This window comes from Heloderma suspectum, chromosome 3, assembly GCF_057233095.1.
Source record: "Heloderma suspectum isolate Gila_16-S chromosome 3, 16-S_ref, whole genome shotgun sequence".
In the NCBI taxonomy this organism is placed as follows: domain Eukaryota; kingdom Metazoa; phylum Chordata; class Lepidosauria; order Squamata; family Helodermatidae; genus Heloderma; species Heloderma suspectum.
In genome coordinates, this window is record NC_139460.1 from 327,294,156 (window position 1) to 327,318,178 (window position 24,023).

At 50.4% G+C, this 24,023-nt stretch overlaps 1 protein-coding gene across 2 annotated transcripts in view; it reads left to right on the top strand.

The window, feature by feature from the left end:
- Positions 1 to 24,023, top strand: part of TP63 (tumor protein p63) — a 183,083-nt gene that overhangs the window by 36,977 nt on the left and 122,083 nt on the right. For both annotated transcript variants that reach the window (XM_084847798.1, XM_084847799.1), the window contains exons 2-3: positions 1,445 to 1,573; positions 3,686 to 3,818. In XM_084847798.1, coding sequence (XP_084703924.1) covers positions 1,445 to 1,573; positions 3,686 to 3,818 — 262 coding nt within the window. The remainder of the gene's footprint in view (positions 1 to 1,444; positions 1,574 to 3,685; positions 3,819 to 24,023) is intronic.

Genomic DNA, 24,023 nt, shown 5'->3' on the forward strand with positions numbered 1-24,023 from the left:
GAACTTGGTTCTGTTCATATAGCAGCTATCATTCCAGCCACAGGTTACTTCATTTATGGAATGCTCTGCTGTGTGTGTCTTGGGGTGGTGGGCTGGGCTGGGCTGGGGAGAAGGATGACTAATGGCGTCTGGAGGCAAAGTTAACTTCTTGATGGTGCCGAAACTGGAGCGGGCTGGGTGGAGCTGAACAGAGAGGGGCAACTTCCTGCTCCTCCGAGTAGCTACTCCAAGCTGGAGAGCGAGAGAGATCCCTTTCTAACCTCCAGTAAGGGCAAGTCTCAGTGGGAAGCAGGATGGCAGTGGTGGCAGGGAGGCGGGGTTGGCTTCCTTGGTATCTTTCAGCATTGCTCACTTTCTTGAAATATCTGTTACCTGGGGGGGGGGGGGGACTTCTTTTGCAGAGTGCTTGCTCTTGGCTTGTGGCATGTTGACCTGTGCAGCTTGTCTGTGCATGTTTGTGAACTTATGTCTGACCTGGTACAGCCCGAAAGGGGTGTGTATGTGTGCATTCATTTTTTGGAAAGTTCCTCCAGACATAGATATAGATATAAACACTCTGCTTGTAGAAAACTAGGATAGCACTTAGGAGTAAGATACTAGCCTCCTAGCTTTCTTTTGGCAGGGAACTGTGTGATATATTCTAAAAAAACCCAGCAACCATTAATTACCTTTCAGTTTTAACCCCCCCCCCCGAGTTTTGTTAAGGGAGCATTCAGAAACGATATAATTTTGAAGTCCAAAGTGGTACAGTCCTTTAGTTTTACCACCTCTGGCCTCTACCATCTCACTTCCACCATGTTTTGTTCTATATAGATTAAGGTCTTTAAGGTGTTCAAGTATCCCATTCAAACATTCAGTTTTTTTCAGGCATACGAGCAGTGAGGGCTTTAAACACGCACAATTGAAAGCACATTTCCTGAACAATAAATTAATTGCTGGCTCTTAGGCCTTATAGCCACAAATAGACCTCACTATTCAAGGACAGTCTACCACAAGCAGTGTGGGACAACAAGGAAAATGGTTTCTATTGTGACTTAGTTTTGAACTTTCCTGGGGCTATTGCGGAATCCTGGCCTGTGTTCCTAAGATCTTATGTCCCCATTTACCAGGAAGGCTTGCTTCTCCCTGGCTGTTTAGGAACCATATTAATAAAAGCCTGGGCAGTTTAGCAGGCTGTATTTGATCAATAGCCAGATGCTTTTTATATTGAATGGTTAATTAATCCTGCTATTTTAGTTGCTTTTTTAAATCTTGCCTCTGTGAATTTTTAAAAGCTGTTTTAACCTACTGCTTTTTGGTTTTTGCTTTGTTTTAAATACTTGGTCGAGTTGTTCTTTTGGGGGGAGTCTGCTTTGGGGGATCCTTTTAAATTGAAAAATAGACTTAAGAAAATGACAGCAATTTTAAGATAAATATATTTTTGAACTTCTTTGGGTCTTTGTAGGTTTGTGGACACCCCAGGCCATTTCTCCTGGACAGAGAGTTATTATCGCTCTGCCATGTCGCAAAGCTCGCAGACAAGGGAATATGTCCACCCGGAGTTCTTTGAGCACCTCTGGGACATCCTGGAGCAGTAAGTAGAAAGATGGAGTAACTGGGCAGTGGGTGGATTGGGGATTACATTCTGCTTGTTCAGTTGGATGGGCCTCTGGGCCTAGGGAAGGATGAGAAATTCAGTTTGTTTGGGGTCAGGATTTACCCAGTTACACCTTCTGGCCCAAACATGGACTCTTGTCTGGGGCAATTTGTTCAATTCCGAGCTTGCAATGTGATTCACCCCACCCCCCTGCTTTTGACAGCATGCATACTTAAGAAAAATGTGTGTTTTTGAAAACTGTATGAATATGCTTTAATCAATGGAAGTAGAATGCGTACACTTCAAAGATGCGCACAATTGATGCATACATTTGGAAAAATATGCATGGCAATATGCGCTGATATTCATGTGGAAAGAAAACCACAAAACTCGCAAACTGATATGGGCTCGTGTTGGAATGAGCTTCGAGACAGAATTCAGAGAACTTCAGCAAGCTCATGTTTTGCTGATTCGCACATCCCTATGTGGGTCCCATTCAGATATCACATTGGTTCAAGAGGTTTTCTTGAACACAGAAAGTTGCCATCTCTTTTGGTCCATATGGCCCAGTATTGTCTAATTTGACCCTTCCAGAGATTGGACCTGGGACCTTTGGCATGTGAAGCATAGGCTCTACTGGTGAGCTTTGCTGATTGTGTGGACCCAAGCCGGTCTTACATGGGTTTCAGTGTTGCAGATTGAAGTGGAGTATGTTGCATCAATGCCTTGGCATTGACATTGGTTCACCAGGGTGCCCAGTTCAAGCTGTTGCTTTTAGAACTGATAAAACAGGCCTTTGATACTCTCATGCACTCCCAGTTCTGATGTTATGGTTGAGCTACAGGGTGGCCATGCCTTGGGCTGATACACACTCCCTTCTCGCATCCAGTTTATGCTAACTGTAGTCTGCTCTGACGGCCAAATTATGGTTGCTACAAGCCACTTTTTCCAAGGATCCACAAATACTGTTGTCAGCTTCCCATTGGCAGGTACCTCTTTTGCTGTAGCCAGAGCACAGAATCGAGGAGAGCCCCCACATGCCTTCTGGGCACCACAGATGCGTGAGGAGACTCTGTGATGCCAAGCTAGTTTCAGAAGCATGGGAGAACATAAGAATACAAGGAGAGCCATGCTGGATCAGACCGAAGGCCTACCGAGCCCAACATTCTCTGCACACAGTGGCCAACCAGATTCCCCCTTCATTCTCATTCCCACTTTCACTGGATTTGGGCAAGGCCTTAAATATTTGCACAAATAAATGGAGATGGACTGTGAACAGTGGGTTTTTGGAGTTACCCAGGTTGCCACTGTGAGTAGATTGCAGGCCCGCAGACCATAAGTTGTGCAGGCCTACAAAGAACATCCTAGCTAGTCAAACAGTACCTTGGGAAGTGTATTAATTTTTTTTAATTAATTGAGTTTTCAATCCCCATAGTGAGTGAAAATGTAAAACCTCAGTGTTCCCATGCTGCATGTGAAATTCAGGCACCTTCTGCTCTTTGGCCTGGGTGTTTTTTTTAGGAAGATGATCCTCTTAGCAGGTGGCTGTTTGGATCGCAAGTGTCTCTCTCTCGCCCTCCCCACCCCCAAATTAATAAATTCCTTATGTTGCATTAAAGTGACATAAACTTATCCCAGAACTTGGGTCATGAAGCTATGTCAAAAGATCCCTGTTCTTTAGGTAGGAGGGGCTGTGGCTCAGTGGTGGAGCCCCTGCTTTGCATGCAGAAGGTTGCAGGTTCGATCCCCGGCATCTCCAGGTAGGGCTGGAAAAACTCCTGCCTCAAACCCTGGAGAGCCGCTGCTGCCAGTCAGGGTTGATGACACTGGGCTACATGGACCAGTGGTCTGGCTCTGTATAAGGCAGCTTCCTATGTTCCTAGATCCCATTAGTATTACCTGATCCAGAGTCAGCATGAAAGGGTGGAGGATGCTCAGGCAGGGGATAACCCATGTCATCAGCTACATTCAGAGTAGTAACAGTATTAAGGGAGAGCTACTCTGCAGCAAGTTACCTTGAGGGAGTGCCCCGAGGTTTCTGTGGCTTTTGTCTTTGATGTCACGTGGAACACTCGTTCGGTACCCTCCACTCTCTCCTATCTTTTGTAGACCAATCTGTGCGGTTCAGCCGATTGACCTCAATTTCTTGGAGGAGCCCACAGAAAATGGCCCTGCAAACAAAATTGAGATCAGCATGGATTGCATTCGGATGCAAGATGCAGACATAGGCGATCCAATGTGGGTAAGTAGCACAAAGGCTGGGGAATATGTGGGAAAGAAGCTTGGCTCTTAGAATAATCCCTTTTTAAAGGCCTTTAAAATTTTATGGTAGTTAATTATAAGAAACAGTGCCAGTTCGTTATATTATACCATATGCAGACAAAACACATGTTATTCCTGGGATCCTCAGAATACATGCACTACCATCATATTTTGTTAACATAAACTTTTCAAGAGGAACCTAAGGAAAAGAGGTAGTTCATGTTATGATAATTAATAATAGATTTCCACTTTTCTTTAAAGGTATCCCATCTCTGTCCTCTTTTGTTCTAATACAATGATAGACGGGAGCGGGGCATAGATGGGAGCGGGGCCTATCGCTCCTGATAGGCAGGAGCGAGGGGGCATGTGTCCACCTGATGGAAGCAGTGGGGGGAGTGTTGGGGGCCAGAACATACCGAGGCTGGGCGGCAGGCGCTGGCGGAGCGCTAGGGGCAGGCCATGCCAGGTAAGGGGAACAAGGGAGAGATGTGTAGTATCTGTCCCCTGCTCCGGGCCTGTCCAGAGCCAAAGGATGGCTGGGGGAGGCGTGACCCCATCTTCTGGCCTTCGTTTGCTGCTCTGCAATGCCAGGTCTGTTACCCAGAAAACCTCCCTCATCCGTGACATGATCCTGGATGAGGGTGCAGACCTGGCATGTATTACGGAGACCTGGCTGGCCGAGGCTGCTGCTCCAACCCTTGCAGCCATGTGTCCAGCTGGATTTTCGTATGCACAGCAGCCGAGGGCTGGGGATCGGGGAGGGGGAGTGGCTGTTATCTACCAAGAGTCCTTGGTCTTCACCAGACCCCCTCTCCGGGAGACCAAGGTTGCTGAGTGCATGTACTGGAGGTTGGGCCCGAAGGGCAGTCTGGGGATTCTGCTCGTGTACCGTCCACCCCGCTGCACGACTGACTCCCTGGCCGAGGTGCTTGAGGTGGTCTCTGATGTGCGTGTACAGTCCCCTAACTTACTGGTGTTGGGGGACTTCAACGTACATTCGGAGGCCATCCTCACAGGAGCACCTCGGGACTTCATGGAGACCATGGCCTCCTGGGAGCTGCACCATATTCTAACTGGGCCCACCCATGTAGCCGGTCATGCACTAGACCTTGTGTTTGTTTCTGGAGAAGCAGGGAGTGATCTGGAAGTCGGGGGTATATCCACCACCCCCTTGTCATGGTCAGATCACTATCTGGTGATGTTGGACTTCTCGGTTCCACAACCCCTCCGCAGGGGTGGAGGACCCATTAAAATGGTCCGCCCCAGGCGTCTTATGGATCCAAATGGATTCCTGAATGCGCCTGGGGATTCTCTGGGGCATGCCAACGGCCACTCGGTCGAGACCCTGGTGGGTGGCTGGAATGCCGCAATCACTGGGGCATTAGATCGGGTGGCTCCGAAACGCCCTCTCCCCCTGAACAGGGCTCGGACTGCACCATGGTTCAATCCGCGGTTACGAGCTCTGAAACAGGAGGTGAGACGGCTAGAGCGCCGGTGGCGGAAGTCTCGCTCCAAAGACGATCAGACACGGGCTAGAGCTGTATCTTCAGCCTATCACGTGGCGGTGAAGGCAGCAAAAAAGGAATATTATGCTGCCTCCATCGTGTCTGCAGAGTGCTGCCCCAGGAGGCTGTTCCAAGTGGTCCGGAGCCTGGTCAGTCCTGTGGCTCCGGAACCACTGGAGCATTCTAAGGCCTCCTGTGAGGCTTTGGCAAGGCACTTTGCAGATAAAATTGATCAGATTAGGTGTGTCACTCTGCACACTGTGGATACAGTTAGTGAGCAAGAGGCGGCCTGTGGCAAACCGGTTTTGTGGAATCGGTTCCAGCTTCTTCCTCCTGATGAAGTGGACAAGGTGCTTTCATCTGTAAGGCCGACCACCTGCTTACTTGATCCTTGCCCATCTTGGCTCATTATGAGCTGCAGAGAGAGACTGGGTGAGGGGATCAAGGCAGTGGTGAACGCCTCCCTTGAGGAGGGAGTGATGCCATCAGCCCTCAAGGAGGCAGTGATAAGACCGTTCTTAAAGAAGCCCTCCTTGGATCCTCAAGTTCTGAACAACTTTCGCCCAGTCTCAAATCTGCCATTTTTGGGCAAGGTGATTGAGCGGGTGGTGGCGGTGTAGTTGAAGGCACACTTGGAAGAAACTGATTATCTAGACCCATTTCAGTCAGGCTTCAGGCCTGGGCATGGGACAGAAACGGCCTTGGTCGCCTTGGTGGATGATATGAGGAGGGCTCTGGATAGGGGTGAATGCTCCTTCCTTGTTCTCCTCGACCTCTCAGTGGCTTTTGATACCGTTGACCATGGTATCCTCCTGGACCGCCTGGAGGGGTTGGGCATTGGAAACACTGTATTGCGGTGGTTCCGGTCCTTCCTCTCCGGCAGGTACCAGAGGGTAGCACTGGGAGAGGAGGTTTCGGACCCGTGGCCACTTACTTGTGGGGTGCCACAGGGTTCCATCCTCTCCCCGATGCTATTTAACATCTATGTGAAGCCACTGGGGGCTATCATCAGGAGGTTTGGGGTGCAGTGTCATCAATATGCGGATGACATGCAGCTCTACCTCTCATTCAAATCTTCACCAAGGTTGGCCGTAGAATCCCTGTCCAAATGTCTGGAGACGGTGAGTGGCTGGATGGGGAGGAATAAGCTGAAGCTCAACCCTGACAAGACCGAGGTAGTTTTGGTGGGAGACAAGAGGAGGCTGGGGGATGTTGACCTGGTGTTGAAGGGGTACGGCTACCCTTGAAAGACCAGGTCCGCAGCCTGGGGGTCATTTTGGACTCCCAGCTGTCCATGGAGGCTCAGGTGTCAGCTGTGAGCCGGACAGCGCTGTATCAACTCCATCTGATACGGCGGCTGCGCCCCTTCCTTCCCGACCATCTGCTCCCATCGGTAGTACATGCCCTGGTCTCCTCTCATTTAGACTACTGTAATGCGCTCTACGTGGGGTTACCCTTGAAGACGGTTCGGAAGCTGCAGCTGGTACAGAACGCGGCGGCTCGCCTGATTAAAGGCAGCCGCCGGCGAGATCACATCACTCCAGTGCTGAAGGAGTTGCACTGGTTACCAGTTGTTTTCCGGGCCAAATTCAAGGTGTTGGTTTTGACCTTTAAAACCCTATGTGGTTCCGGCCCAGCCTATCTTAAGGAGCGCCTCCAGCAACACCAGACAGGCCGCTTAACAAGATCAGCCTCAGATGGCCTTCTCTCTGTCCCATCAGCCAGGACAGCTAGACTGGTGGGGACGAGGGAGAGGGCCTTCTCTGTGGTGGCCCCCACTCTGTGGAACTCCCTCCCTAGGGAACTCTGTCATGCCCCCTCTTTAATGAGCTTCCGTCGTGCATTAAAAACGTGGCTGTTCAGGCAGGCATTTGGGGTGGGTTAGGGTATTTAAAAAAAAAAAAATATGGTAAAATTTTATTGTGTTAAATTGTTTTATGGTGGGTTGTACATCGCCCAGAGTGGCTGGGTGACCAGTCAGATGGGCGATTAATAAATTTAATTAATTAATTAAATAAATAAATAAATAAATAAATTTATTTAGCCATCACTGCTGAGTCTCACACTTTATTGTACTGATCTTTGACAGAAGGAAGTTTTTGAGAACTCCAGTATCCTAACAGTAGCAAACCTATAAGACACACATATCTTTGTGTTCTTGAACTACTGCTCTCTCTATAAAGTTTGAAAGAAAAATTACCCATTTTCAAAAGAGGATAAACCCTGTGGAAAGGGACGCCCATGTGAGAAATTGTGTGTGTTCGGTAAACTTTCCTTTAACGTCCATCCTGACATACACACTGCCCTTTTGAACTCTGGCCTTAATCAAAAGGGATTCAACTGCTTTTTATTGCTGTGTGTATAAATTTGTGTGAATGTAGATATATATATATATTACATTTCATATCCCACCCTTTTTCCTCTTGCAAGCAACCCAAGGCAGCTTACAAGGTCCTCCTCCCCCCTCTATTTTATCCTCACAACAACCCTGTGAGGTAGGGAGGCTGAGAGTCATTGACTGTCTGGTCCAAAGTCAGCCAGTGGGCTTCGTGGTTGGGTGGGGACTACAGCCCAGATCTCCCAAGTCTAACCACTACACCAGCCTGGCTGCAAGTGAGTTAGTGCACTTGTGGAGTGACAGGAGGTGTCTTGGTTTCCAGAATGGAGAGTTCCCTTCTTGCCGAAAAATGAGGTTTGCACCCAGGCCCGTCTGCCGGGTCGGCCCCTTTCCTCTTGCTTTTGTGAGCCATTTGCTCAGCTGCTTGGAGGCATGTGCCCCTTCGAAGTCGCATTTGGGGCTGCCGTCACCTTTTAGTGCCTGGGAGGAACGTGGGCCCTGCCTTCCAGCCTGCTGCCTCCCAGGCACGCTGCTTTGTCAAGCGATTCAGTGCAACTCTGGCGTGTGGCTCTAATCTGCTGTTGACTCAAGGCCTGCCGTAAGTGCTCTCTGCCCCCGTGGTTCCTACACAAATATGCTGCTCTCCTGGCGCTCTTGCAAACGCCCCTTCACTCACTCACTCACTCATTCACAAAAGCCTTTTGGCGGTGGCCAGAACCTGCTCCTTCGGGGACTCTGTGCAAACAGATTGTTCGTGGAACAGGGGAAAGTTTGTCTTTCGCCCCTTTTAGGGATTGTCAAACATCACTTGACAGGTGGCCGCCCAGCCTCACCGGAGGAGCCTGGTGTTTGCTTTGCTGTTCCTCGGATGGGAACGAGGAACCCGTAGCCCGGGGAGGGGTTTTGTTGTATTGAGTCAGACATGCCGCCCTCTCAGCCCTCTCCCCTCTCCCCACCCCTCCTTTCCTCTGCATAGCCTCAGGCCAGGCATCCGCCCAGCACCTGTCTCCAGCCTAACCCTGTGGTGGCACTTCAGCAGATACAGCGGCCGTCTGCCAGGGCGAGCGAGAGTTGAGCAGGGGGGCAGGTAAACATGAAGGAACGTGGCAGCAACAGAGGCAATCTTCTGCTGGAGAATCTGTGTGTGTGTGTGTAAAAGAGGGAGCAAGAGCGAGCTGGTCTTACTGTGGTATGAGATCTCGAGGGCTCTGGGCTGCTTGGTCCAGTGTAGCGGCTACGAGACCAGCAAAGCTGCTTTGCTCCCAGTCAGACAGCTGGCCGACCCCAGAGCCTTTCAGCGGAGCTGGCTGACACATTCAGCTGCCAGGCGTCAAGTGCCGTGGAGCATTTGGGCCCACGCCGCATGAGCTGGCTCTTGGGAATGCTGGTTCGCTCATGCGCTAGACTGGATGCACTTCCAAACAGGGCAGGCAGAACATAAGAGGAGCCCTGCTGGATCAGGCCACAGGCCTCTCTGGGTCAGCATTCTGTCCCCACAGTGGCCAACAAGCTGCCTCTTGGAAAGCTCACGAACAGGATGAGAGTGCAGCAGCCCCCTCCCACCCAGGTTCCCCAGCAACTGATATGTAGGCATACACATGACTAGTAGCCATTGGTAGGCGTCTCCTCCATTGGTAGGCCATGACTAGTAGCCATTGGTAGGCCTCTCCTCCATTGGTAGGCCATGACCAGTAGCCATTGGTAGGCCTCTCCTCCATTGGTAGCCCATGACTAGTAGCCATTGGTAGGCCTCTCCTCCATTGGTAGGCCATGACTAGTAGCCATTGGTAGGCCTCTCCTCCATTGGTAGGCCATGACTAGTAGCCATTGGTAGGCCTCGCATCCATGAATTTGTCCAATTCCTTCTTAAAGCCATCCAAATGGGTGGCCATCACTGCATCTTGTGGAACTGAATTCCATAGTTGAACTCTGCACAGTGTGACAGAGTCCTTCCTTTGATCTGCCCTGACTCTCCCATCTATGGGAGGACCCATAGCTCAGCGGTGGAGGCCCTGCTTGGCATGCAGAAGGTCTCAGGTTCAGTCACTGGCATCTCCAGGTAGGGCTGGAAAAACTCCTGCCTGAAACCTTGGAGAGCCTTTGCTGCCAGTCAGTGCCGACAATAGTGGGCGAGATGGACCAAGACCTCTTTATGAGAGAGGGAGAAAAACAGCTGCCTCTCCACTTTCTCCACACCATGCATAATTTTGTACACCTCTGTCATGACTCCTCATCTCACGCACCTTTTCTCTAAGCTGAACAACCCCAAACTTTGTAACCGTTCCTCATAAAGGAGTTTCTCCAGCTCCTCGACTATTTTGATTGCCCTTTTCCACACCTTTTCCAGCACTCCAATGCCCTTTTGAGGTGTGGTGAATGCATCTGCTGCTTCTCCTTAACAGCATGGGAGAATGAAGCATCTCGGCCGCCTTTGATGCTAGGCCAGGTTTAGGATTGTGATCTAGGTGGGTGCAAGTTTAGTGCGGTAGTCTGTCTTTACTTGCATATATGTTTCATTGCGGGCCAGGGGGTGGGGCTTCTGCCCCCCAAGTAGGACCTGCCGCCTCCCTCTTTTTAGGAATTCCAAAAACTAACAGGTATGGGGTGAGTTTGTTGCCAGGGGGGTTTAGTGGAGGGGAAGCATGGCTGAAGGATGGATCGTGGCCATGTGCAATGTTCATAATGCTGACTGCTCTTGAGAGTTCAAAGGGTTCCCTCAAACTTGCCTGTTGTTGTTGTTGCTGATGTCATTCTCCTCCTCCAGCCCCCCCCCCCGCCCTTTGCTACTGGGAGATAATAGCTTATCAAAGGCTAATGGCAGAGGTGGGATTTGAACTGTGGACTTCCCTGGTCTTGGCCCGCTCTCTGGGCCACTGCACTAGTGCTGAAGATACACTCTTGTAAAGCATTTCGTTGGCCACTGCAGCCCACCCCCTACACCAGGGTGGGCAACATGCAGCCCTTGGGCCACATAGCTACCCTGGCCTTTTCTCTCCTCCCCCCCCCCCCCAAGCTGTTGCCACTGACCTAACACCCAATTTTGGTGGTGTAGGGATGGTGGAAAGCCCCCCCCCCGCATTGTCACAGGGGACTACGCGCCACGTTTTAATGTAAATTTGCACTCCCAAGGGGTGTCTGCTCCCTGTTAGCCTCACTTAAAGAGGAAAGGCAGTGGTTGTTGTGGGCACAATGTGGGTTCTGGGGGTTGCCAGTTCTCCCAGGATCCTCAGAAGTTGCCCCGCCCAACACCTCCTGTACACCGGTCTTTGTCCCCCTCTCCGTTCTCCACCCTGTTGTCGCCCTGACTCTCTTCTCACCACATGTTGCATGCCTGGTGTAGACTGGGGCAGGGGCCATGGCGTTGGCACATTCTGTACCTCACCGTGCAGGCTGTTCCGCCGAATACATGTTAAAAAGTGATCACGGTTGTTCGCGGCTGCCTGCCTCTCACTGAGAGGGCCTTTCTAGGTTTCCGGGCACCCCAGGGCCTCAGAAGGCAGTCTGGAAAGCACAGGCCCAGTAGGAGTTCTGAAGCAAAGTAGGAGTACAGGATGAAACTGCACTTTCCTGCAGCCCATCTCTAGGTTTTGGCCTCACTCCCACCCTCCCTCCCCTACCTGCTCATCTTCCCTGCTGCCCTCAGGCAGACTTGGCTTGTTGAACCAGTTTGACGGAATGCCTTCTTGTAGAAAGTCTCCTTCTCCCTCTGATCTGTTCAGATTAACACACAGTTTAATCAAACGTATTTTCAAAGCCCTTGTCCTTAAAAGGAAAGGAAGGTTTCTCATCCCCTCAGTTTTTAAGTGTCTTGCCTTGCCGTGGAAAAAACTTATAGTAAGCAAAGGGAACAGTATTCTTTTATCTTGCTGAACCCAGACCCTCCAGCCCTGAAAAGAGCCCCAAGATGGGATTCATGAGTGTGGGGAAGAAGATCTACAATGGCCAGAGCTTATTTCTGGGGTCTCTGCACGGCTTCACCTTTTGGTTACAGTCACTTGTATTCTGTTCTTCCTTTCCTCTCCGATGCCACCTGCAGTCTCGTGCGCCACACCATTCAAAGGGCATTGAATACGGCACGGTTGAGCACTAATGCTCCCAAAAGCATCTGTGGCCCAAGTTGAACTGAACTGGCCAGGCGGTTTTGGAACTGACATCCAAGGGCGTCGGGCTTCCTTGTGTAGCATGCTTATACCCATGTATGCATAAGCAAGTTTTTAAGGGTCTGGGGCTCAATGGGTAAAAGCAGGGATGGGGGAGCATTTTGTTTCAGTTCATTATTGAGGAGAATTGACTGGAAATCACACGTTTCTTCATATATGGGATGGAAAGAAATTGAGAATGTGGGAGAAACTGGAACCGACAGATTCGTCCGTCCAGGCCCAGGGCTTTGCATGTTTGGCTCTTAAAAGGCTGGGTTTGAATCCTGGAGCGTTCAGCCCCATCAGTGATGAATTAGGGTTGCCATCGCTTCTTGGTTCTTCATCTTCAAGAGCTACATGGCAGGCAGGTTCAACTTGGTCCTCTCCATGCTGGGAAGACCTGTATCTGTTGAATTTGGCCAGTGCAGATGAGTGGGAATGTCGCTTCCATTTGTTTTTAATAAGAATTTGCCCAAACTCACAAATGGAGGAGAACACCTAGCGGATGCAGTTGAATGCTGGTGTTTGCCTGTGGTTGGGTATATTCAGGGATAGCGAAGGCAGCAAAGACAGTCTCTCTCTGTTTCTATTGAATCCTCTGTGTGCTTTTCGGGGTTCTCTGGGGCTTATTACATGCTGGCTGTAGGGATGTCCCGGGAGTCCGAGAGGGGGATGCAGTCTGTTGGACTCCCCCCACTTGACCTCCCGGACCCTGCTCGCTGAGCCCCTGCTCACCACGCTGGGTGACCTGCTGTACAGCCCAGCGAGCTCCTGGTGGGCGGCCGCCCCCTTGCCGAGCCACCAGTTTGCAAAAAAAAAAAGGCGGCTCAGGGTGTTCTTTGAAAGAAATGCTGTGTAAATGTTGGCTACACAGAGGACAGGCGCTCGCTGGGTGCTTTCTGGGCTGTTCAGGAGCTCGCACAGCATGGCGAGCAGGGGTGGGCGATGGCGGTTCAGCAGACGCCCAGTGGGGACAGATGGAGGCGAGTCCGTCGATCCCTAGCTGGCCTTAGGGATGCTGTGGGTCCATCAGAGGCCCACCATGATATGTTTACAAGGCAAGATCAAATCTCTTACATCTGCTGGAACACAGACTCCAATATTATAGCAGGTGAATCTGGTGAGGTATCCAGAGCACAGCCGTGTCTAGTTTTGTTGGATGAGTTTTTTTGGTTGGTACAGCTCGAGAACGTTGACGAGGTGCTTGGACAGGTTTGTGCAACCACTTCCATATTGGATCCTTGCCCCTCTTGAATTATAAAAACTAGCAGGGAGGGAACAGCTGGCTGGACCAGGGAGATGATTAATGCCTCCTTGCGAGAGGAAGTGGTCCTGGGCTATTTGAAAGAGGCAGTCATAAGACCACTCCTGAAGAAATCTTCCTTGGACCCAGAAGATCTTAACTTTGGGCCGGTGGCAAATGTTCCTTTCATGGGCAAGGCCCTTGGGTGGGCGATTGCCAACTAGCTCCAAATGGTCATAGATGAGCCTGATTATCTGGATCCTCTTCAGGCAGAGCTCAGGCCAGGTTTTGGCAAGGAAACAGCCTTGGCCACCCTGTATACTTGCCTATGTTGGGAGAGGGACAAGGGGAGTGTGTTCCTGTTCATTCTCAGTTTCTTGGCAGCTTTTGATACCATCGACCATGGTATCCTTCTGGGACAATTGCCTGAATTGGGAGTGGGGGGCACTACATTGCAGTGGTTTTGCTCGTCCTTAGCTGGTCAGCTCCAGAAGTTGTGCTTGGGGGATATTGCTTGGCCCCGTGGATTCTCCAGCATGGGGTCCACAGGGGTTGTGTAACCCCATGCTATTTAACATCTACATGAAACCACTGAGTAGAGACATCTGGAGGTTTGAAATGCTTTGTCATCATCAGTATGCTGATGAAACACAGCTTTGTTTCTCCTTTTCATCATCATCGTCATCATCAGGTGAGGCTGTGGATGTGCCAAATCAGGGCCTGGCTACAACAATGGCCTGGATGATCAATCCAGTCAAACTGAAGATCATTCCAGATGAGATGAAGATGCTGTTAGTGGGGTGGTTCTTCCAGTAGGATGGAGGGTGTTCAACCTGTTCTGGATGGAGATGCACTCCCCGTGAAGGGGCAGGTCCATAGTTTGGGGGCCCACCTGTAGTAATATAGTAATAATTGTCTCTGGAGGCTCAAGTGGCCTCAAGGGCACAGCGTGCCTTCTACTGGCTTCGGTTGGTGGCCCAGCTACACACCTAGCTGGACAGGGATAACCTGGCCTCTGTAGTCTATGCTCCAGTAACCTCCAGGTCAGATTACTGCTAAAGCGGCTAAAATGCTGTTTTAATGTTTTAATATAATTTTGTTTAATTTATATTTTAACTTTTGTATATTTTCATATGTTTTAATTGTATATGTTTTAATTTTTGTAAGCCTCCTTGTGTCCCAGTACTGGGAAAAGGCGGGGTATAAATGTAATAATAATATAATTACTGCAATGTGCTCCACGTGGGGCTGCCCTTGAAGACAGATTGGAAACCCCAGCTTGTGCAAATGGCTGTGGCCAGATGGATAATAGGGACAAGACGGTCTGACCATATAACACCAATTCTGACCCAGCTGCACAGGCTGCCTGTAGGTTTCCAAGCTCAATTCAAGGTGCTGGTTTTGCCCTATAAAGCCTTAAATGGTTCAGGACTGAAATACCAAGCAGAGTATGAACCTACCCAGACACAATAGTCATCTCAGGCCCTCCTCCAGGTGCCACCTCTGAGAGAGGTTCGGAGGATGGCAACCAGGGAGAGGGCCTTTTTGGTGGTGGTTCTGCAATTATGGAACACTCTCCCCAGTGAGGTCTGCCTGGTGCCAACATTGTCATCCTTTCTGGTGCCAAGTTAAGACTTTCCTCTACTTCTGGGCATTTGACAGCAGACAATAAGGTTTTAACTGCTCCTTTTAATTGTATGGAAAAAAATCATTATGTTTTATATGGTATTTTTAAGGTTTCAACCTTTTGTTAACTGCCCAGAGAGCTTTGACTATTGGAGCACATGCTTTACGGGCAAGAATCTCCAGGTGCAGACCTTGGCAGTTTGGCATTCAGGGTAGCTGAACCAGGAAAGTCCTCTCCTTGGGAAAGTAACCAGCATGGCTGGCTGACTGGTGAATGGTGGAAGGTGTAGGACTTTTTCTCTGTCTAAGCATGCATAGGATTGCACTCTCACTGTTGTAAGTGGACATGTGAGCCATCCTCCAGGCCTTCCTGTTTGGAGAAGTCAGGGCTGGCAATGTCCGTCGGTGGGAAATCTGGCCCTTTTGGGGCTCCATGGAGTTCCATGGAACACCTGGCGTTAGGGATGGCACCGAGCGTCCGGTTGGGGCTCGAAGACCGGTGAGAAGTTGCCAGTTTGGCCCCCAGTCACCGGTTTGCAGACCTGAGCTCTCGCCTGACTTGCGGTGTGCTGAGTTGGGCAAGCGCTCAAGCGCCCTCTCCCTCGGCAAGGAGAGGGGAAGAAGGCAGCGCCTCTCCTCCTTCCTCCATCCTTGCTGCAGTGGCGTAGGAAAGGCTGGTTGTTGTTTTCCTGGCCTTACAGAAAATGATCAGCTTGTCCCTTGCCGCCACCACTCTAGCAGGTTGGGGGCAGAGGAGAAGGAGGCATCTATTCTCTTCTCACCCCCCCCCCCAAACTGCTAGAGGCCAGGGCAGGGCAAGAGGCTGGGGACTGGCTGCACCAAGGCCCCTTTTCCCCACGCCAGCCTTTGACAGCCAGCATGTGGAAGAGGGGCGACGGTGGTACCCCAGCGCTCTCGCCCTGGCCTCCTCTAGAGAAGGCCAGGGCGAGAGGCTGGGGGCTGGCTGCGCTGAGGCCCCTCTTCCCGAGCTCCCCTGCCCCAGACGGAGATGGGCTCGTCCATCCTTACCTGGCTTCACTCATCTTTGTGGGCCAACCCATGAATTTTTCCCAAAATCCAGGAACTTTTCCCGTATTATTTTATTTGTGAAAATAGAGATTTGCACAAATTACAACAAAAAATTGTACAATTTTCGCAAATTGCAGGTCAATTTGTTCAAATCTCTATTTGTGCAAAAAAAAATTTATAAAGGAAAATCCTCTAGCTAGCCCAACTTGCTGCAGACTGAGTTGGACCAGCTAGCAGAAGATGAGCTGAAGTCTGGGGGCCGAGTCCGGGGGGCCAATCTCCACCCCGAAACCAGAGTCCTCTGACATCCCTAAACAGGGCTGTTACCTCAAATGTGCCAGTGTTCCTAAGCAGTGGTCCATCCATGGCGGGCTTTTTGGCAGTCAACCGGACCATGACAGAACTGATGGAGGAAAATCTTTGAAGGCAAGCAATGGGCTCCAGGCCACCTCCTTCTGTGCTCTCTGTTGCAACTGTACTGAACACAGGGCAAAGGCAAAGACTTCCGTCGTGACAGGGCCTTGCGTGATTTGCCTGTTTTCCATGGCACTAAGAGAAGGGATGTAGTTCTGTGGTAGAGGCCCTACTCTGCATGCAGAAGGGTTGTCCTGCTCCCAATCGCGTCTTGGCTGTTTGCAAGCAAGGCCAGGGAGCGAGGCAATAGACTAGTCAAGTTGGCCAGCAAAGGGCCAGGCACACAGGTTTCAGTGTAAGGAGGTTTAGGCTAAGGCGGGAGTGGTCAAAATCCAGGCAGAGGTCAGAACACAGGCAGGCCGCGAGGACCAGGCAGCAGCAGGGGTGGTCAAGGTCGCAAGCACGAGGACAAACAGTAAATCAGTCAGGCGCGTTCCGCAGTCCAGAAGCAGGGCTGTTGAGCAGTCCGAAAGGTCAGGAAACGGAGCATCAGACACAGGGCACGATTCAGGAGGCAAGGCGCGCGCATGGCAGAGGCGGGATGGACCAAGTTGTTCCAGCACTGGCTGGGTTTCCAGTGAAGGCTTTTAAGCCCAAAGCCAGCCAGGCCCCACCCAGAGCTCAGCTACAGCACTCAGAGCTCCCTTTCCAGAGCCTACTCCTGAAGAGACCTCTTCTGGAGGCGAGCACGCCGGGAGCCCTGCTAGCCTGTCGCTTCAGGCGACGATGCTCCTGGGGGCCAGGGGGTGGCTCAGCCTCTGCCTCAGAGGCAGAGTCCCTTTCTCCTGCCAGGGATGGCCCTGCAGCCACCTAACCTGAGGTCTCAGGCTCCTGTGTGTCTCGTGGCACTGGGCTTCCGGGGCCTCTGGCTCCTCCTCCGGAGAGGACTCCTCCAGTCGGGGCAGGACAAGGCTCCAGGTTCAATCCCTGGCATCGCCAGTTAAAAAAACAGAACTTTAAACTGCAGGTGGCACGAAAGACCCTTTTCTGCCTGAAACCCTAAAGAGCCTTTAGGACCATAGAGAGCTGCCTTATACCAAGTCAGACCCTTGGTCCATCCTGCCCAGTATTGTTGCTCTCCAGGGTTTCAAAGAGGCTTTTTTTTTTTTTTCTGGAAGATGCCAGGAATCGAACCTGGGACCTTCTGCATGCAAAGCAGGTGCTCTACCATTAAGCTACAACCCCATCCTAAATACCCCCAGCGTTTGCTAGTCAGTTCTGAGCTAAATGGGCAAATAGTCAGTGTAAGACAGCTTCCTTTGATTTAGCCCCCAACACTGCTGGTTTAAGGTTTTGTTACTAGTGTACAAAGCCCTAAACAACTATGGACCAGGATACTTGAGAAAATGCCTTCTCCCTTACCGACCTGCCCAGTCACTGAGGTCATCAGAGAGCCTGCTCCTGGTGGATCCACATAGACTCATGGCCCAATTGGAGTCCACCTAGAGAAGAGCCTTCAGTGTGGTGGCCCCCTTTCTTTGGAACTCCCTGACCCTGGGGCCCCCTGAAAAGAGCACTGTTCCAGGAGGCATTCTTTAACTAACCAGCCATGTTTTTTATTGACATTCTGTTTGTAAAAAGAATAATTTTAATAATGGCGTTTTTATCTTCTTATCTTTTTACTATTTTACCTTTTAAATTCACCGCTCTGGAATATCTTTAGATACGGAGCAATATACAAATGTTGTAAATAAATAAATTCAATAATTCAGAGCAGGGATGCAACATCATGGTTAGCATTTTGGCTACACTGGCAGGTGTATTGGCTTCCCCTCTGCAGCCCGCGAAACGCATCTGCAGGCAAGTCCGTCGTCTCTTCTGCCAGCGTTTCCAGAATGCAGAAACCCACCTGAACACAATCAAAGGTCAGGCAAGGAGGGCTGCCTCCTCTGCACACATTATTGGCTTGGGATATGAAGTAACTTCCCTGTGATGCTCCTTAACACTTGGCTCCACATCTTCAAAGTGCTGCATAAACATTTAATTAAAAATGATCTTGATCTGAAAGCAACGCTTTCCCGGCACTTTGGCCCGCGGGGGTTGGAAGCAGAGCAAAGAGGAAGCTGTGCAACGACCGTGCAGGAAACTTTTGCTGTCTCTCCGTCAGTCCCAAGCGCTCGCAGGGTTTCTCCTCCATTGCTTAATTTCCCCTCAGTCTTCTTGAGTCCGAATGTTGGAGAAATGCCTTTGAGAGTTTGAGTGTGGCTCTGGAAAGCTGTTAAGTGTGGCAGCCTTAAGGGAATGGCTTTGAGGGAAAGGCTGTAATTCTTCAGGCAGTTACTGCCTGCGTTTGGTGGTCTGATTGGTGAAACGGACAGGAGTTCTGTTGGTGCGTGATCACAGCCCCAGTCCCCCATGCAGCCTTAATTTATGGGACTGGTCACGTTGCTTCGCTGTGTTTGAGCGAGGGAAGCCTGGTCCAGTCCCTCGTCCAAAGGCAGGGCCATGCAGGATGGGTGGAGCATGCCCACCTCACCCCCAGAAGGCCCCAGGCTCAGTCTCTTCCATCTCCACGGAAAAGGACACTAGATTACTGGTGCAGGGAAGTGCCTTGGGGAGCCAGTCGGAGCAGGCAACGTGAGGTGGGCTGGACTGGCGGCAACCTGCCTTTTTGGCGAGTGAGTCACAAGTCCAAAGCCTAGGAGTGCCAGTTGAGTGCCTCTCTGTGTGAGCTACCATGGCAGTGAGCAGGAGGCTGGGTGGAGTGGTAGTTCGGAGTTCACAGCTCCGCTATACTACTTCTGCTTCGGTTGCCTGCACCATACGTGATGCCTACACCGTATGTTGCCTGACATAGGGGAAAATCAGGGGTGCTGAACCTCTTTCAGACTGAGGGCCCAATTCCATTTCAGAGAAGCGCTCGGGGTCTGCATTCCAGTGGTGGGTGGGGCTGAAAGCAAATGGAGCGGGGCCACCCCCGCATACCAGTGTATTTTTAGTCTAAAGCTCTTACCGCCAGCGGTGAAGCCTTAGGAGAGGCATTTAACCTTTTAGAACAGGGACAAACATACACAAAAGCTGGGAACCCCCAAGCGGTCAGGGGTTAAGGGAAAGGTGGTGGCACCAGGGGAAGAGGGCGTGGAGTGGGACCTCAGGTGGACTGGATTTGCCCCCTGGGCCTGAAGTTTGATGGCTACTAGTCCTCATGGCTATATATTACCTCCAGTATTAGAGGCGGTATGCTTATGTACACCAGGTGCTGAGGAACATGGGTGGGAGGGTGCTGTTGCGCTCATGTCCTGCTGGTGGGTTTCCTGTGGGCAGCTGCTGGTTGGCCACTGTGAACAGAATGTCAGACTAGACGGATTCTTGGTCTGATCCAGCGGGGCTGCTCTTATGTCCGTACGTTGTCCTTGGGGTAGATGGACCGGTCAGTGATCTGACCCAATACAAGGCCCGGTGTGCTGAGGCAGTTGCTTGCTCCAGGTGATTTCTGCCAATGAGCCAAGCGGCGTGCAGTGGGGCCGGCAACACTCTTCCTCTCATCGCCAGCCCGTGGAATCTGAGAGATTATTTTTCTGACCATGGCCTTTTCTATTGAGGCTGGTTTTGGATTGACAAGGTGGTTCTGTGTTGCTGTTGACGCTTCTTTTCACCATCCAGCTTGTCAGGCAGCAAGTTCCTTGTTTATAAGCTACACTGTGTGGGGCTGCTCAGTGAAAGGGTTGGATAAAACAGCACCATAATATGGCCTTAGCCCTAGACGAATGTTTTAGAAGTTTTATAATAATTTTGGTATAGGAGATGATCCTATCATCTTTTCTCTCTTAATTCATGCCTCAGAGCTGCAAGGTACGTCTTCTCCAAGACAGCGTGGAACAGCCTTAGATTCCTGTCCCTCCGCCCCTGGTTAGTTTTCTCCTGTGCTCTATTTCAAACCTCTTAAACTGCCCCCTCACAATGTCCGTTCACTCATGAGAAACTATGCAGGTCTGCGAGCTGGTCTGCCCTCCCATAGCAAGCAAGATGACATCTGTAATGATGCGTGATTTGATGAGGCCACAGATTTGAATGCAGAAGAAACAACAACTCGGTGGGGATTTCGAGAAGTTCATGCTAGCAGGCACCATATGAGCATTTCAGCTGCGGCCGCCTGATGATCAGTGACCGAAGGGGCCTTCTAAAGCACAAGTGACCCTGAGTTGTTGGGGAAAACGTGGACCAAAGTACGCATGGCGGAAGTCTGCGCACCAAGGCTGAAGTCGTCCCCTGCATAGCTCTGCAATCACAACTATTGGGCTAAAGCATCTGTGTGGGAGGAGATCCCTTCCCTTGGGGATCCTCTCTTCTTTTTGCTGGCACCTTTCTGCCTGTGTGTGTTTTATACTCTCCAGTTGGATAGGAAATAAATTGAATAAGGATTTTTGCCTGTCTACAAATCCCACGTCAGAAGCCACTGGTTAAGTTGCTCTGATGTCACTCACAGGATGTTTGTGGAATATTCTCCTAAAGATGGGACGGGGGTCCTGAGCACTGCTGGAGAGATGAAGAGCTTGGAAGGTTGTGGGAGCTGAGGTGGAAGGGAGTGCCAATAGGACAATAGGGAAATTAAGCTGAGCGCTGTAGAAAGTGCGAATGGCAGCGGTCATCCTACTTAGATCATGGGCCAGCACCTTGATTTCTGCCCAGAAGACAGGAAGGAGCCTGGCCAGATGTTGGGGCTGTAATGGAACTTGGTGCTGCCTCCCTCCGTGAAAATGGCTTATTAACGCCCCCCCCCCTCGCTCCCCACTCATCAGTCATTGCTCTAGGGCAGAGAGGCTCTTCAGCTCTGCTGCGGTGACCCTCTATAAGCTCAGAGAAGGACTGGAGCCTCCACTACAAATGTGGTTTTGGTAGCCCTGAAGTTAGGAGCACATGGATCAAGGAAAGGCCCCAGGAAAAATGGTAATGGGGCTTTTTTCAGCCAAAAAAAGAAAAAACCTTGGAAAGTGAATTCCCCCCACTCCCCACACACACACTTGACAGGGCTGAGGCAAGATTCTTGTTAAGCGTTTCTCTAATGTGCAAACATGTCTTTTTATCTACCCTGCGAGGGAGCACGGGAAGCAGTGTTAAATTGCCCAATAAATATTCCAATAAAGTATAGCTGTTACCTGTGATTTATGCACTGCCTGGCACAGAGCACAAACTCGGTTAGCAAAAGCATCCAGCCAGATCAGGGTGGGGGGTTGCTGGGCTCGCCCCAATGAATTGCTTGTTTTCCAATGATGGGATTGTTATTGCTATGTCAGGCGGCTGGGCTCAGGGAAGCTGTGACTTGGAGATCCCATGGCCGCGTGTTGATGTCTGCTGCTGGTGTTGTGGGAAATGCTGTTTTCCAAGCTGAAGGAGATTAAAAGAGCTCAGCGGTGGGTGGGGGACCAGAATTTGTTAAATTAAACTAATTATGGGTGGGAAACTGTCCTTTTAGGTAGAAAAAAATCAGGGGAAAATGAGCAATTTAGTTCCTTAATTAAGACTGTTTGCTTACGGTAGTAACTTTGCACTTCCTAGGAGATTATTGGGGGTGGGGGTGGAGGGGTTGTGGTGGAGGCTGGGAAAGACTAACATGGAGTAAGTGAACAGTGTCCCTTTTGATGCTCTGTATCTCTTGACCACCTGGAATCATTCACCCCTGCAGCAGTGGCTCCCCCAACCGACGGTTGAAAGACCCATCGTCCATTCTCCAGCCGCCTGCTTCATCTATGTGCTGGGTGATGAGGAAGAGAAGCTCCTCTCTCTGTCCCCAGCACAGAAGTGCTGCCAGGACAGGAGCAAGATGGATCGCTCCCGCAGGCAGCTCACTTGGCTTCCTTGATGGTTGGGGGAAAAGAGATTTCGTCTTCTCCCTGCCTACCTGGCATGGAAGTCAAGCAATTCTCTGGGTAGGATATTAATTTGGGTTGCAATGGTGGTTAAATTAATTGAAGTCAGAGGATCTGGACAGCTAGCAAGTTTGGGGAAGAGGGAAATTATTTTGGAGAATTTAATTTTGGTGGGATCTGGGTCGCTGACAAAGAGGAGAAGGGGTGGGGGAGAGAAAAGGGGGTGACCTCCACACACCACTGGCATATGTCTTCCGACAGGTTTCTCCTGAGGGAATGCAATCCTCAGCAGAAAAACCCGGTTCCACACCCTGGTTCTGTACACCATACAGAACTAGATGGACCTGTTGTCTGACTTGGGTCAAGACAGTTTTCTATGAATGCTGAGTTGTGAGCCAGGATGGCCCCTGCCTCAGCTTTCCACTTGTGACCTGAATTCACGAGGTGGCTATACTGGAAAGTGCTGTATAAATGGTGCTAAAATATTATTGTTGTAATGCAAGTCAGTATTAATATTGTAATGGTACTAAATATTTAATTTAATGCCACCTTTTAAAATTGCTTTTAGGACCCGACTAGGCGAACTACTAGGACTGTGCTTTCTTGCATCTGTTAGCCAAAGCACGTCCGTTGCACGTCATCTGCTATCTCTTGATCACAGAGTGTGCTTTTATTTTATTTTATTTTTTTAAAACTCCCCTCCTCCCTTTTCCCCCTACCTTGTGACAAAGTGTGTGATACACAGTGCATTGCTGGATGAGACAAAAGGCCCATCGTCCAAGATCGGTCCCTCTGGAAGCAAGGCATACAAAAGGCCTGGCTGGGGCTGGAGGATTAATGAACTAGGATGGATTGCCCCCACCCGTCTTGATGACATCAGTGCACATCGCCACACCCACTGGCATCACCCAGCCCCACCCCCGCCCATGCTGAGCAAGTGTTATCAGAGAAAACAGTGGGGATTTCCTTCAGGGTGATTCCTCCAGGGGGTAGGGTTGGCTGTGAGGCCAAGCCCGCTCCCCAGAGGAACCGCAGGAGGCTCTGTGAGCCAGGGCTTCTGCACCCCTGGCATGCAAAGGATGGCCAACGCCTGATGTTCATCCCTGGCATCTGGTAGTCATCACGGGCAGGTATGCTGCCCTTGTACATGGAGGTTCCATTCATGGCTACTGTGATTAATAGTTGTAGATAGGGACGTCTGTCACTGGGAAATCCGACCCTTTTGGGGCTCGCTGGGCTTCCAAGGCATGCCTGACTCAGCTAGCTTTTGTGGGCCGAGCTGCTCAGCTTCCCTGAGTTCTGAAGACTTTTAACACATTTTGGGGGTCTTCCCATAATTTGCACAAATAAGAGATGTGGGCAAATTATGGCTGTAATTTGCACAAATTCTGTAAATTTGCACAATTTACAGTTGAAACGTGTGCAATTTTTTTTTTATGCCAAAAAATAAAAAAGAAATTATGGAAATTCCGCCAGCTGGCCTGACTCGTCACGCACCGAGTCAGGCCTGCTTGTGGGAGATGGAACAGATATCCCTAGTTGAGGATAGGCCATGAATTTATCTAAGTCTTTATAAGACGTTTTCCATTCTTCAGCAGGTCCATTTGGTTCAGCATCCCATTTTCAACAAATCTGGTGAGCAGCAGCCTTCAGGAAGCTCGGAAGCAGCCATTGAACCCGGGACCTCTTGCATGCGAAGCAGCTCCTCCACTGAGCTATGGCCCCAAATTCATTCAGTTCTAGTGCAGAGAACAATTTCTCTTTACTCCTTGCGTTCTGTTCAAGCTGGGCAGACTGGCAGGGTGCTGCTATTACCCCTGCCGCTGCGCCCCTTTGAATATCACTGCTTCCAGCACCTTGGTTTCAAAAAGAGGCACATGATTCAAACGCAAAGCAATCGGAGAACAGAGTGAAACCGTTACAAAGGCAAAAGGCTGGGGTGGGTTGGGGGGTGTTGAGTTGTTTCTTTCAGTAGCCTTTGTGTGAGCGAGTGCTTTGTTTGAGGAAGTCTGGCCAAGTGTAAAAAGTTTCTAATAACTCTTACTATATCAGTTGTGCACTTCCGTCGGTAATCTGCAACGCAT